The sequence below is a fragment of the Panthera leo genome, chromosome B2 (genome assembly GCF_018350215.1).
Source record: "Panthera leo isolate Ple1 chromosome B2, P.leo_Ple1_pat1.1, whole genome shotgun sequence".
Classification (NCBI taxonomy): Eukaryota; Metazoa; Chordata; class Mammalia; order Carnivora; family Felidae; genus Panthera; species Panthera leo.
Window position 1 is genome coordinate 89882650 of NC_056683.1, and position 14687 is coordinate 89897336.

The 14687-nt window shown below is 39.2% G+C and overlaps 1 protein-coding gene across 3 annotated transcripts in view; it reads right to left on the bottom strand.

The window, feature by feature from the left end:
• Positions 1 to 291: 291 nt before the first annotated feature.
• SIM1 (SIM bHLH transcription factor 1) overlaps positions 292 to 14687 on the bottom strand; it is a 76867-nt gene continuing 62471 nt past the window's right edge. For all 3 annotated transcript variants that reach the window (XM_042937368.1, XM_042937366.1, XM_042937367.1), the window contains 2 exons: positions 3758 to 4160; positions 292 to 1283 (listed from right to left, as the gene is read on the bottom strand). In XM_042937368.1, coding sequence (XP_042793302.1) covers positions 553 to 1283; positions 3758 to 4160 — 1134 coding nt within the window. In that variant the 3' untranslated portion in view covers positions 292 to 552. The remainder of the gene's footprint in view (positions 1284 to 3757; positions 4161 to 14687) is intronic.

A 14687-nucleotide genomic window follows, 5' to 3' on the forward strand; every position in this document is an offset into this window, starting at 1 on the left:
GGCTGGTCAAAACCACAATTAAGAAACCGGTTTACAAGATGTATCTCTCTCTTTCTCAGTTATTTTAGGAAGGAAAATTTCTTGAATACACTTAATGTGCTAAGGTTAAGAAAACTTACCCGTTTGGGTTGTATTTAAGGTGTATAGTCTATATTTCTGCATGCAAAGTGTGCACAGCAGTCTGTGGATCGTGGTTGGTCTGTGTGTATGAGGTTTACTGGATCCTCACTATGCCATGCTGTCCTCCACCAGTCTTTCATGTGGTGTATATGCTCACTTAATCTACAAGAGTACTTTTCAATTCAAAATTTATGTATTCTGGCTCCCATATAATTAGAGGGGCAATTTATGTATTCACTTTAGCTCCATTATCTGTGTGTAACCCTGAACGCAAGTGCTCTTTTCTTTGATTTCACAGGAACACATGTCAAATACCCAGTAACTTAAATTATCCTCTCTAACCATCTGTGGCATAGTAAATGCTAGTAATGGGGTATTAAACTATAAATATGTTTCAGAGATCCTTAAAGAACAAAATATTTTAGAAAAACATCAGCTTCCATTGGTTATTATAACAGATGTTCCCTTGTGTCCTTGTGCTGGGTCTGGCTGCATCCTTAGATGGGAAGTTACATCAAAGTGTGAGCCATTACAGCCCAAGGAATAGTTTCTAATGGTTTCAGTGTCATATAAGTGCTCCAGGGCATATCCAGTTAATGTGTAAGCATGCTTATCGAAATACTGCCGGTGAGAACCAAAGCAGTTTGGAGAGACGGCGGGATGGTCTCCCGCGGTCTGATGTGGAGACATTTCCGAATGTAGATAGTCTTTAGCTAGGATCAAACTGGATTTTGAAATGCGATCCGAATTGGGACTACTTATTCGAGACAGTGCAGTGGGACTGTTGTCATAGTCATTTTCGTGGGGGCTCAGCATCTTTCCCTCTCTCTGCTGGATGTGGTCACATGGTGAAGTGTTGGCAAGAGCAGAGCCGTGGCAGACTTCCCCTGTTGGTGGGGGCTGTTGATAGTTTGCAAAACAGAGGGAGTGTTTTTTCCCAGCTCCATTAATGGAGGCCAGTTGGTCTGGGGGGGCTTTCCTTAGCTGCAATCTGTTCTCTTCTTCTTTAATCATTTGCTGGGTGGCTCTTATCAGAGTTTCAATTTTGCTAGGTTCATGTGGGCTACTTTGATACTGCTCAGTGCGATATCGGTCACCTGATTCGCTGGCAGATCCAGGGTCTGGAGAACTCACCACACTATCTTCATCCCAGTGACCTCGCCCTAGAAATTAGAAAAAGTAAAAAGTGGTCTCAAAATTCACCCCCCAAAATGCAAGGGCATTTTCTTTTTCCTATTAAAAGAATCCTTCATCTTTCATTTTAACTATATGCACCAATATTTGAAACAGACACAGGCTTTCATGACAAACAAAGCGTCAATCAATCGTCCTGGCATTCATAGTTTTCAGCGGCTTTTAAGTGGAGAGGAAGTTTATCACAAGTTTTTTTAGAAGGTGAACCTTGTTCATGGGTTGTGGATGTCAATTAGCAAAATGGTAGCGTGTTTATACTTCTCCATGTATGCATATCATTGGACCTGCCTGACTGTAAAAAATAAAATTAAAACGCATAGCATTTGGTTTATGTTATTTTCTAAAGAAATGTTATGTTAAACTGATACTTAGAAAACGCTTTCCATTGGATTTGAGGAAGACAATGATATAGACTGGACTACTTTCCCAATTCTAAATAAATCATCTAAAATGTTAAAATTATTAAGTGTATCATAAGTAGAGTTACAATAAAGCTCTAATGCTAGTTTTATAACTATTTGAGGGTTAAATACATATATTCATATGTGTATGTATGGAGATATATGTGTGTGTGTGTTATATATATATATATATATATATATATATATACACATATATCTTGTCCCAATCAAAAACATAAATATTTTTTTTCTCAAATCTAGAGGTATATATCTTAGCTTCACATATACTCATACAGTAACTCTGGTATCTTAGATTGTTTCTGAAATAAGGTGAAGAATAAATGCTAAGCAAAATAAGTCAGTCAGAGAAAGACAAGTATCATACAATTTCACTCATATGTGGAATTTAAGAAACAAAACAAAACAGAGGAACATAGGGAAAGAGAAGAAAAAAAAGATAAAAACAGAGAGGGAGACAAACCATAAGGGACTCTTAATACAGAGAACAAACCGAGTGTTGCTGGCAGGGTGTTGGGTGGGGACATGGGCTAAATGGGTGACGGGCAACAAGAAGGGCACTTGTTGGGATGAGCACTGGGTGTTAGATGGAAGTGATGAATCACTGGGTTCTACTCCTGAAACTAATACTACACTGTCTGTTAACTAACTTGAATTTAAATAAATAAATCTTTTTTAAAAAATAAACAAACAAATAAATGTTTTAAATGTTAATAACAATCTGTTCTGAACCAAGGAGAGAGATCTAATACAGAGAAATAATGCATCCAAAATATATTCCATAAATTCCACTAGTCTCAAAGCATTCTGAAGTCAATATAAAAAGAGAGAAGAAAATCAGGAAGGGGCATACGAAAGCTGTAAACTGCTTAATGCAGCAGAGAAGCCCTGGATCACACTATTCATTGCTTTCCTTTTCCTTTTTCTTCTTATTTTATTTCTAATATTTTCTTCCAGACCATGTAGGTTAAGCCAGGATTTTCACTTCACTCCATTCTTTGGCAAGCAATTGCCCTTTGCCCTGGGTTTCCATTACCGGTCTACCATACTAGAGATACTCAAAGCAAGAGCAGAAAAATAAAAAAGCAAAAACGGAAACAAATTAAGATCCTTCAAAGAAGACAGTCAGTGCCTGGGTGGTATCTGACAGGAGACTATAGGTGAGTACAACATTGTCTAACACATTTCTCATCCTAAAGACCCAGCAAGAAGAGTAACATCATCGTGTCAGGTCAGTCTAAAGGACACTGACTTGTAATGAAATAGGGAGGGTGTAAGAGACCTGCTTGGACCCACACTTGGAATGGACAGAAAGGGCTTTTCTTCACCAGTGAACTTTGAAATGAACAAAGAAGAGCATTACTGCCACTGAAGACTTCAACCATAGTGCCCATTTCTGTGTGCTCGTAAAACTGTGTCATAATCCCAAGGGGAAATTTTCCATGGGTTCTCTCTATCACTTCATCCTCTACTCATAGGGACCAATGGGTTGTCCTAATAATGGGGGAAAGGGGTGGTTATCAGTATTTAATGCCCAGAGGGCCAGGAAGGGTAAATCACCTGTGAAGTGAGTGACAGGCCATGAAGCAAAGCCTGGCCTCCCCAACAGTGGTGTCCTTATTGAGAAGCACTACTACACAAGCCCCAAAACTACCAAGGTCCACATCTGAAGCATCAGAGTACAGAAGAAACTAACATGCAAGAAATTTAAGTGCATACCAATTTCAAGTTCAACAGACTTCCTTAAAAATTGGCCTTAATTTCTACACTTTCTATGATACTTAAAATGGGAATCATTTTTACTCACCTGTCAAAAATAAATGCATTTGGCAAACATTACCAAAAATTAATACACTTCAAATGAGTGGCTCTGGTTTGTAAAACCCCCCTAGTGTGAGTTGCTGGTGTGTAATTTCAAAGGAGAAGACCACTGGGTGAGTCACTCCAGTGTCAAACCTAGAATATTAGAAACCTGCCCAGGGGCTCAAAGCTGCCGGCTCAGGAGTCACTTCAACTACCCTTACCGTGGATCCTGTGCACTGAAGCGATGTGAGGCATGCTGTTTTCATAGGCTTCTCTGCTTTCTGGGGAGGACTTGGTCAGGGGCAAGGCTGCACGAGAGCCCCACCAGGGCTCCCTCCCGGCCTGCGGCGTTCCCAGGAAGTACCTGCCTGCCTCACACCGGCCTCCCTCGCAGGCTTGGGTGTGGAAATGCCTCTCCTCCACCAGCCTGGAATGGTCCAGCGCAAAGCCATAGCAGAGAGAGCTGCGGTCAGAGAATTGTCTGTAGGCGCACGACGCGTCATGCTGAGATCCTGGCCTCTCCCCGGGGTCCAGGAGCTGCGGAGAGGCTGTGTCTGTCAGGGGACTTCCACCCCACTGGCTGTCGTGATCAGATTCAGATCTTTCCGTGTGAAATCCCGAATACTGAAATAAAAAGAGTGAGGAAAGTACATTTCAAAAAAAAAAAAAAATAGCCTTTTTACTCTGCAAGCACCACTAAGGTCACATTGGGCTTAAGGCACCAGGTTAAGCTCTATAAACTCTAGCACCACACTGGGCACCTCTGACTTGGAATCAGTTAAAGAGCCATAGTGCCTCAAAAGAAAATCCTTTTGGCTGCTGAAAGGAGGAGATGAAAATAATAATAACAAACAGGGGGGAACTAAATACCACCCACTGCTGGAAGTACTTCCTGTGAGTGACTTCACCTCGTTTTTTTAATATTAACCCTTTCATGAAGATATTGGTAACCCATTGCATGAATAGAGAAACTAAGGCCCAAAGAGAAAATGATTTGTTCAGGCCCAGGTTAGTGGATGGCAGTCAAGATTGAAACCCAAGCTCTTCATCACTACTCAAATGGGAGTGCCAAAGGGAGAGTCCAAGAAAGCTCTATATTCTATTTCAATTTACTGTTCAGAATTTTTTTCTTAATTAAAAGACAAAATGAAAATAAGGTTTAATTTCCAAAGTGCTGCACCCTCTTCACTCTTCATGCCAGACTTAGTGCTCTGAGGGCCATGCTTGATACACAATAGGATAGTTAATAAAGGCCTAACTAATTCAATGGCAAACATACTTTTAAAAAGCCTTGCCCATACAGACTGAGTCTATTCACTAGGATGTGTTTCTTGCTTCCTAAAGTAAACTTTCAAATATGCATAGGATCGTCAGGGCAAAACAGCCGCAGGCAACACTGTGCTGGGATCACACTGCTCACCTGTTGCCAGAGTGTGTGATCTGGTGTTGAAAGAAAACGTAAATGGTGTGACAGACCTCCCTGGGAGGTATGCTCAATTTGAAGTTCCTCATGAGCCACTAAAGAGTAATACGATTTCTACCAGTTTTTGCTTACTTATGCCAAACACAAATCTAGGTGCCGTGTAGAGATTACCTGCCAAGATCATAATAGATGCCATTTATTGAGAACGTACAGTGTGCCTGGCAATTGCTAACCATAGTACATACATTATATCATTGAATCCTCACAGCCTCCTGGACAGTAACATATCTCCATTTCCTCGATGGGGAAACTGCGTCACTGGGGAGTTTTAATAAGATGGTATGGCCACCCCACAGTCTATCTGGTCTCAAAGCCTGCACTCCAAACTACAATTTTACCCTTGAGAGAGGACACTGTCAAGGAGAGAAAAAAGGATCCAATGTTAGATTTCCAGAAAAGTGGCAGGAACCAAAATACAGTCTCAGGAACTAAAATATGAGTCCACTTACATGTTATTTCTTACCCCAGAAGAAAGAGGGATGGATGTGTGGTGCTGTGGGGGAGCCTAGGAGAAATTCAGGCAGCTCTGCTTGGGGCTCTTAGAGCCAGGGAGATGAGGTACAGAGGTTCCCCTGGGGGAAATCCAAAGTATGCTAATAACATAGCAAGTTCAGGAAAGAGTGCTACACAAATTCTAAGCTCAAGATTTTTCTATTACCATATCTAATTATTATTTTAATTATTTTCCAAAGGTACACGTGGACTATCAGCATATTCCACCAAGAAAAAAAAATGTGAATGCAACTTCTCTCCCTGTAGAACCATAAGATGAGCACAACAAGGGATCCTGAGCGCCATTTCCCTACATCACACTTCCAACTGCCATCAGTCTTTTCTCCCCATGAATGCCAGCCTCTCTTTTTCTAAGACACCACATTCACTTTCAGCAAGTGAGGGTTGGCACACATCTCCTTACCGAGGGGGGATGAGAGTGCTCGACATTTGCCCTTTGGTAACACCATTTGTGCACTTACCTAGGAAAATTTCAGATCATCAGTGCTCTTCCAAGCCAGGAATTGCCCAGACTCTGCTTGTTTTGATAAAAGTATAAACCAGGTCTATTTCTGAAGTACTCCAGTCAAGACTTTTGAGCCTTGTTGAGAGGGGAAAAAGCTTTCCCTGAGTGCATATGGGGAAGTGCTATTGGCGCAGCAGAGAAGAACATTCTGTCCTTCTCTCACAAAGAAAATTCAACACAAGGCAACCCCGGCATACATGAGGTATACATTTCACGAGCACCCAAAGACGAATGTGATGGATAAGCCTCTTGTCAATAGTGAGGAAACCATGACAGCAGGCGCACTGCCCTTGAAGCAGGCAAAAGTTGGGTGGTTGAGTTAGACCAAGATCTCACACTGCTTTAGAGGCACAGAGGAAAAGCCTAACTGCAAACCTTTGTTTCTCAAGACCTGTATACTTGCACCTGTGTGCACCATCAAATCTCTGAGCCACATTCATCCCATTAAAATGAACTGCGGTAGGTGTCAACTCTGTGGAGAACACTACAGACCCATAAATTGATCTGAAAAATTTCAGGTGTTCATCAAGTCTTAGGGGAAAGAGAGAGAGCAGAAAGGAAGGAAGGCAGCCAATACGTGCGGAGCATGCTGTACAATCAGTGAACGCTGCATAAGAAGGCGAGAAGCCTCTGGGTCTATCCTCACACCTACTTCTGCTGCTTACTACATGTACAATCTCAGGCAAGTGATTTAATTTCTTCTGTTGCAACAGGAAAAGGGTCATGGTGATACTTAACCTACCAAAGACCAAACCAGAATAGAGGCCATTTAATGGAAGAGGAAATAGGGACAGGGAGCCAAGAGAACCTGGTTCCAGGTCCACCCTGCTAGTAACTCTCAGAGTAACCTTAGGCAAATTGTCTTTCTTAACCTCACCTGAAGAATGATACATTGGATTAGATTAGATGCTAATTTTTCTTTCAGCTTTAAAATTCTATATGATATAATCATCATTTGGTATCCTTTCTAGTGTTAAAATGTAGGATTCCTATGCCCGTCCATATATTTCACTTATTTAAAGAATATAAATTATTTAGAACTATAATCCAAGTCCAAGAATTTTTATTGTCATGGTTATAAAAAGAAAGTTGTTATGTAAGTTTTATTTTACTATTATGTCAATTTTCCCCCAAGTATCCCCTTGTGGCACAAGTTTTATAGGGACCACATGATGCCTTTTGGTCAATAAATTATTATATTCTAGAGTCTTCTGAGTATGAATGAGCATATGTCAGCCATCTGAATATGTACCTCTTTGCCCATTCTACCCCCATACTTATATGGTCAACAAAGAGCACAAACTGAATCACCCATGACCCATCCTATTGGCATTACAAGGAGGCAGAGAATATGCTAAATGTCAAACTATTTATTAAAAAATAAGAATAAAAAGTCAAACAGCAGCTGCTATGAACCTGCAGGTGCAGAGAGTATGGTAAGGGCAGGTGTAAGAGACTCCAAGAAACACAGAGAAAGAGAGAGAGAAAGAGAAGGTTAGGACATTGGGAAAACAGACAAAAATCATCTGCAGAAAGAGAACAGTTACCACAAGTAAGTGCCAAAATAAGAACAGAAGTCAGTAGCTGGTAGTTCACAGCACTGGCCACAGGAAAGGGGCTCAAAATCAAGCAAAATCTAAGGTAGCAGCTCAAGACAAGTGTCGTTTTCATAGGAGAAGAGTATAAATTGAGAATGGGTCATGTCCATAAAACAGATAGCAGTGAAAGGAAAGGAGGACACGGAGGAAATCATGGATCCAGAAGACAGGAAAGAAGAACAGTAACAGGTGAATCCCATCTTCCTCTGTACCCTCTCTACCAGCATCGTCATCCATTTACACAATTGTATTTGACAAAACTGACAAGACAGAGTGGTTTTTAATTAGTAACCCAACTCATGAAATGCTAAGGAGTAGGGGGAAAAAATTAAACTCCCTATAAAACTCCTGTAGGAAAAAAACATGAAATGGAAATAACCATCTCATCTGATAAAAATTCTCATCAAATAACCAACTATGCCATAAGGGAAAGTTGTAAGACAACACACCAAACTGAAATAAGTACGTCCAAAAGACACACGGATGTGCACACACCCAGAATCAGAAATTTTGAAACTAAGAAATGGGCCCCAAACTCCACCCAACAACAACAACATCAAAACGGGGAAAAATGCAATGAAAACTGACCAAATTCAAATAAATCGAATAAGTGAAGAATAAGTTACAAGCTGTGAAAAGGAGAATAGATTCGAATAAAACTTTAATGAGGGAGATTGAAGAAAAGCTGGAAAACATGCAAGGAAACAAAATTGGAAAGAGCAAATTAAAAGGTCAGAGAAAGTGACTGAAAGAAGACAGAAAAGTTTCAATAAATGCATAGTGTTTATGTAAAAGGCAAAGGAACTAGAATTGTTAGAACAATTTGAAAAAGAAGAGTAAAGTGTGAGAGAGAATCTGTCTACCCAACTTTGAGACTCACCACATAGCTATAGTTATCATAACTGTGTGCTATTGTTGGAAAAATACATGCACGGATATATAAAACAGAATCCAGAATCCAGAAAGGAACCCCATACAAATATGCCCAACTGCGTTTTTATGAATATGCAAAAACAATACAACAAAGCAAAGACAGATTTCTCAACAAACAGCACTGAAGTACTTGGACATCTACAGGCAAAAATAAAATGAACCTCAACCTAAGTCCCATACCTTATATAAAAATTAACTCAGATGAATCATAGACTTAAATATAAAAGGTAAAATTGTAAAACTATTAGAAAATGACAACAAAAAAAGAAAATCTTTAAGATCTGGGGCTAGGTAAAGATTTCTTAGACTTGATACCAAAAACACAAAGCATAGAAGAAAAAATTGACAAATTGGACTTGGTCAAAATTAAAAACTTTCACTCTACAAAAGACTCTGTTAAGAGGATGAAAGGACAAGCTGTAAACTGGGTGAAAATATTTCAAAGCCACATATCCAACAAAGGACTAGAATACAGAATCTATAAAGAACTTCCAAAACTCAATAATAAAAAAACACATGGGCAGAGGACATGAAGAGACATTTCACCAAATAGATATGCAGGTGATGAATAATCACATGAAAAGATTTTCCATATCATTAGCTATTAGGGAGATACAAATTAAAACCACAATGAAATATCACCACATACCTATTAGACTGGCTAAAATTAAAAATAGTGACAACAGCAAATGCTGACAGGAAAACTGGGTCACCTATATATTGTGGGTGGGAAAACGGTACAGCTACTCTGGGAAACAGTCTGGCAGTTTCTAAAAAAAAAAAAATACTGAACGTACAACTACCATATGTAATCCTGCACATTTTTCCAGATAAATGAAAATTATATTCATACAAAGACCTATATACAAATGTCTAGAGCAGTATTTTTTTTCCACTTTCTGGTCCTTTTTAATTGTTATTGTGCTCTTCCTTTTTTTAAATTATTTTTAACTGTGGTAAAATGCACATAAAATTTTCGATCTTACCAATTTTAAGTGTACATTTCAGTGTCACTGAGAACATTCACATTCCTGCGCAACCATTAACACCATCCGTCTCCAGAACTCTTTATTCTGCAAAACTGAAACTCTATGCCCATTAAACAATAACTCCCTATTCTCCCCTCCCTGGAGCCCCTGGACACCACCACTCTCACTTTCTTTCTGACACAGGAAAAACAAATGAACCCCAGGAGCCCCCAACATCGGCTAGCATTGGGTATTCCCAGAACCCAGCTATCTCAGAGACCTTTGTGAAACACTTATCTAATCACACCACTGTCTTGTTTAAAACCATTTTTTATGTCTTTCTGTCTACGCATCAATTAACACAGCAATACCACCTATATAAAGAAAAAACTATAGAAGATACAAGGAGAAATAGGAGACTAAGAAACCACTCTCAGTATAGGACAAGTAGATTTATAAAAAAATTTTTTTAATGTTTATTTATTTTTGAGACAGAGACAGATGGAGTGCAAGCAGGGGAGGGAGAGAGAGAGAGAGTGACACAAAATCTGAAACAGGCTCCAGGCTCTGAGCTGTCAGCACAGAGCCTGACGCGGGGCTCAAACTCACGAACTATGAGATTGTGACCTGAGCCAAAGTCGGACGCTCAACCGACTGAGCCACCCAGGCGTCCCTAGATTTTTTCTTAAAGACCACAGAAGACTTAAAAAGAATAATTAGTTAACTTTTAGGGCTATCTATTGAAACTTACACACTGAGAATAAAGAATAAACCTTGGTGTACATGACTAATCATCAAAATTGATCAAATAGTAGTTCACAAAGAAAGTCTTGGTTAATTTCACAAAGTATAAATATTACAGACAACACTGAAAACGATGAATAAAAAATAAATTTTTTATAAAGCTCTTTCACCTAAAAAAAAATATTCAGTAACTCTTGGGGGAAATAGGCAAATACAAAAATAAATTACAGAATTTCTGGGAAAAAATAATGAAGATATTATATATCATATATATTCGTATATATGATATATATCATATATATTATGTATAATAATATATATGATGTATTTATATATTATTATATATCATTATATATATTATTATATATCATATATTCATATATATTATATATCTTCATTTATGGGATACACAGCTTTAGACACCTAAATTCATAAAAATGAGAGAATCAAAACAAATTCAATTTCTCAATTCAAAAGCTAGAAAGAGAAAAAAGCACAATGAAAAATGATCAAAAGCTATGAATGGACTACTCATGAAAAATATAAAAATAACTCTTAGACATAAGAAAAGATAGTTAACTTCTTTTTTTTTTATCTTTTTTTTTTTAACGTTTATTTATTTTTGAGACAGAGAGAGACAGAGCATGAACGGGGGAGGGTCAGAGAGAGGGAGACACAGAATCTGAAACAGGCTCCAGGCTCTGAGCTGTCAGCACAGAGCCTGACGCGGGGCTCGAACTCATGGACCATGAGATCATGACCTGAGCCGAAGTCGGCCGCTTAACCGACTGAGCCACCCAGGCGCCCCTATAGTTAACTTCTTAATAAAATAAATGCAAATTAAAACAGCACTGAAGGGGCACCTGGGTGGCTCAGTAAAACTCTTGGTTTCACCTCAGGTCGTGATCTCACGGTTTGTGGGACTGAGCCTGAGGTGAGGGTCACTGCTGTCAGTGCAGAACCTGCTTGGGATTTTCTCTTTCCCTCTCTCTCTCTGCCCATCTCTCTCTCTCTCTTCTCTCTCTCTCTCTCTCTCTCTCTCTCTCTCTCTCTCATAAACAAACAAACAAACATTTAAAAAAACAGCACTGAAATACCACTTCTCAGCCATCAGATTAGCAAAACTTCAGAAGCTTGACCATACGTTGCCTGGCAGAGTGCGGGGATGCAGGCATTCCACATATTGCTGGTAAGAATGGCAACTGTTACAACCTCTAAGGAGGGGAATTTGGCAATTCTAACAAAAACTGCAATTTCCTACTTCTAAAGAATCACTATACCAAGTAATACACATTGAAGTGTTAAGGTTTAAGTAAACAGGCATCATATATGGAACCTACTATGAAAGGATTCAGAGAAAACAAATGAGGGAAGATAGAGAAGAAAAGAGAGAATGAAAATAATAAAGCAAAAAAGCAAAATGTTAAGTACTGGTGAGCCTAGGTTTAGCACACAAAAATAATTCCTAGTCTTGCAACTTTTCCTTATGTATGAAATAATTTCAAAATAAATATTTTAAAATAAAAAAGCCCTATATAGCACATTGATGCCTCATTATAAAATAGACACAAAACCATTAAATGAAATTTTTTTCTGAAGAAAAGGAAACTTGACCCACAAAGCTGTAACTTAATTTTATAAACATCTTTGTTGTTATTGCTGACTATTAATATTTTATGCATTAAAACGTAATTTAAAATTATCAACTATGGAGTGCAGTAGAAACAACATTGGACTCAGATATGGAAGGACCCTGATCTACTATCATGTGACTATGTAGCAGTATACCTATGCACTACTGTGTGGCTTGTAGAAAAGATCACTTTCCTTGGGTCTTGATTGTCCCATCTGCAGAATAGCACAGACTATCTACATTATGGGATTGCAACAAGGATCAAATAATATATATCAAAGCACTCTTAAAATGCAAACATGTTATATATGTATCATGTAAATGTCTTTAATTAATAACTTTCATTTGGGTAAACAAGAATGTTTATCACATCACCATCTTATAAAAACGATTTTTCCCCCGAGACTGCATTATCTACAGGTCATATCTTTCAGTACCACCCTACAGTTATGTAAGAGATAAAATATATATGTTAAAGGATAAAGAAATCAACCTCCCAAATGCAAAAAGAAATCAGGCCACTGGCCAATCACCGAAACACTAGAGCCTTTTCTTCCAAATACTCTGATTTTCAAAGCTGAAGTACATTTTGGTACCACTGGTTTGTTTGTTTGTTTAAGTTTATTTATTTATGAGAGAGAGAGAGTACAAGTGGGGGCGGGGAGGGGCAATGAGAGGGAAGGAGAGAGAATCTCAAGCAGGCTCCATGCTGTCAGCGCAGAGTTCAATGCAGGGCTCGATCCCACGAAGTGTGAGATCATGACCTGAGCTGAAAGCAAGAGTCAGACATTTAACCAATTGAGCCACCCACCTGCCCCACAACTGGTTATTTTTTTTCTTTTCAGTTTACTTATTTGAGAGGGACAGAGCACAAGTGGGGGCGGGGCAGAGAGGGAGGGAGAGAGAGAATCCTAGCAGTCTCTGCACTGTCAGCACAGAGCCCAGTGTGGGGCTGGATCTCACAAAGATCGTGACCTCAGCCAAAACCAACAGTCGGAGGCTCAACCGCTCAACCGACTGGCCCACCCAGGCACCCCAGTACCACTGGTTCTTATTGCTCAAGCTTTGATTAAAAGCCCAAAGTTGTGCTTTAAGGGTGGAGAGATAATGGGATCATGATGGATGGGAATACATGCAAATCCTGTAGATGATTCTTCCAGCGATTGTTGGTACCTACACTATCTTCAAGTAAAACAAAATAATGTTTTAGGAGCTACAGAATATCTGCTATTCTTCCTTTGAAAAAGTAACGGCACTTTTTCCTATATTTAATGCTAAGAAGGTGACTGATTTAATTCCCTATTAAATCAGTCAAATGAAGAAAGTTTACTGAAAGTTAATTTTTGGTTAATTTTACTGAAATCTCTGTTTCTCTTTTTTAAGAAAATCTGTCATCATTCTGAATACTCTGCACCTTAATTTATCCCTATTTCTTATTTAAAATTTAATTTTCAAAACAGGCATTGATGTTGGCAAACTTAAAAATGAGTCAAATGAAAGATGCCCTTGTTCTCATGAAACATGAAGCCAAATGCCACCCACCAAAGGTGGGCTAAAGCTGGCAGGCAAAGAGCTTGGACGACTGCCAGAAATGGATGTCAAAGGACAGCCATATCCCCCAGCTCCCCTTTGGGATTCAGCTCATGAAAGAATCATCCCTTCCAGAAGAGACTGATACCTCATCTGGTTAAAGGTCTAAGCCATCAGCTGGGACTTAACGTGCATCCAATGGGAACTTCTTGCAATAATTCATCCTGTGATCCATTCTATATTTATTGAGTGCCTACTATTCGCAAAGCAGTATGCATGATGATATGAGAAATACAGCCCCACCCTTATACTAGTGAATAGAACATACATAGTGCACAGAACACAACTTTAATGCAAGTTAGATAATGACCCAGGCCTGAATGGAAAGAAAAATGATATAGCTTAAGAGTTCAGAGAGCCATTATGCTCTCTCTATTAATACTGTAATTGCTTAGGAAGGGGAAATGAACTGTGACTGATTAAGAGGCAATTGACTATGTGATTGGCATTTGCTAACTAATACCCATAACAATGATAGCTACTATTACTAAATACTTGCTATGTGCCAGTCACTATGCTGAGATCCCACAGACACTATCTTATTAAATGCTAACATCTTAAAAGTAGTATTAATCCAGGGGCGCCTGGGTGGTTCAGTCAGTTAAGCACCCAACTCTTGATTTCAGCTCAGGTCATGATCTCACGGTTCATGAATTTGCGTCCTGAATTGGCTTCTGTCAATGCAGAGCCTGCTTGGGTTTCTCGCTCTCCTTCTCTCTCTGCACCTACCTCATTCCCTCTCTCTGTCTCTTCTCTCTCTTCTCTCTCAAAATAAATAAATAAATAAACTTTAAAAAAGTAGTATTAATCCATTTACAGATGCAGCAAATGAAGCTAAAAAAAAAATTTGCCCAAGGTCACATGACTATGAAGTTTAAGAGGAGAGATGCAATTCCAGAGCCCTTGCTCCTTCCAGTTCCCCAGACTCATCTAGACGTGTGTGTTTAGCTACCAAGACAACAGTGTCCTACCCTCTAAGCAGTAATGGATGCCCAGGTCCCCAAGCATGTTTTCACAAAGGAGGCTGTCTTCAAACTCTACAGTAAACTATCTCCACACACCCTTGGGTGATGTCTTCTGATCACAGAGACATTCTTCCACCACAATCACACCAACAGATAGTCTCCCTTTAATGTCATGAGATTCATTCCTGCCTCAACAGGATGTTCCAGACAGGTGCTCTG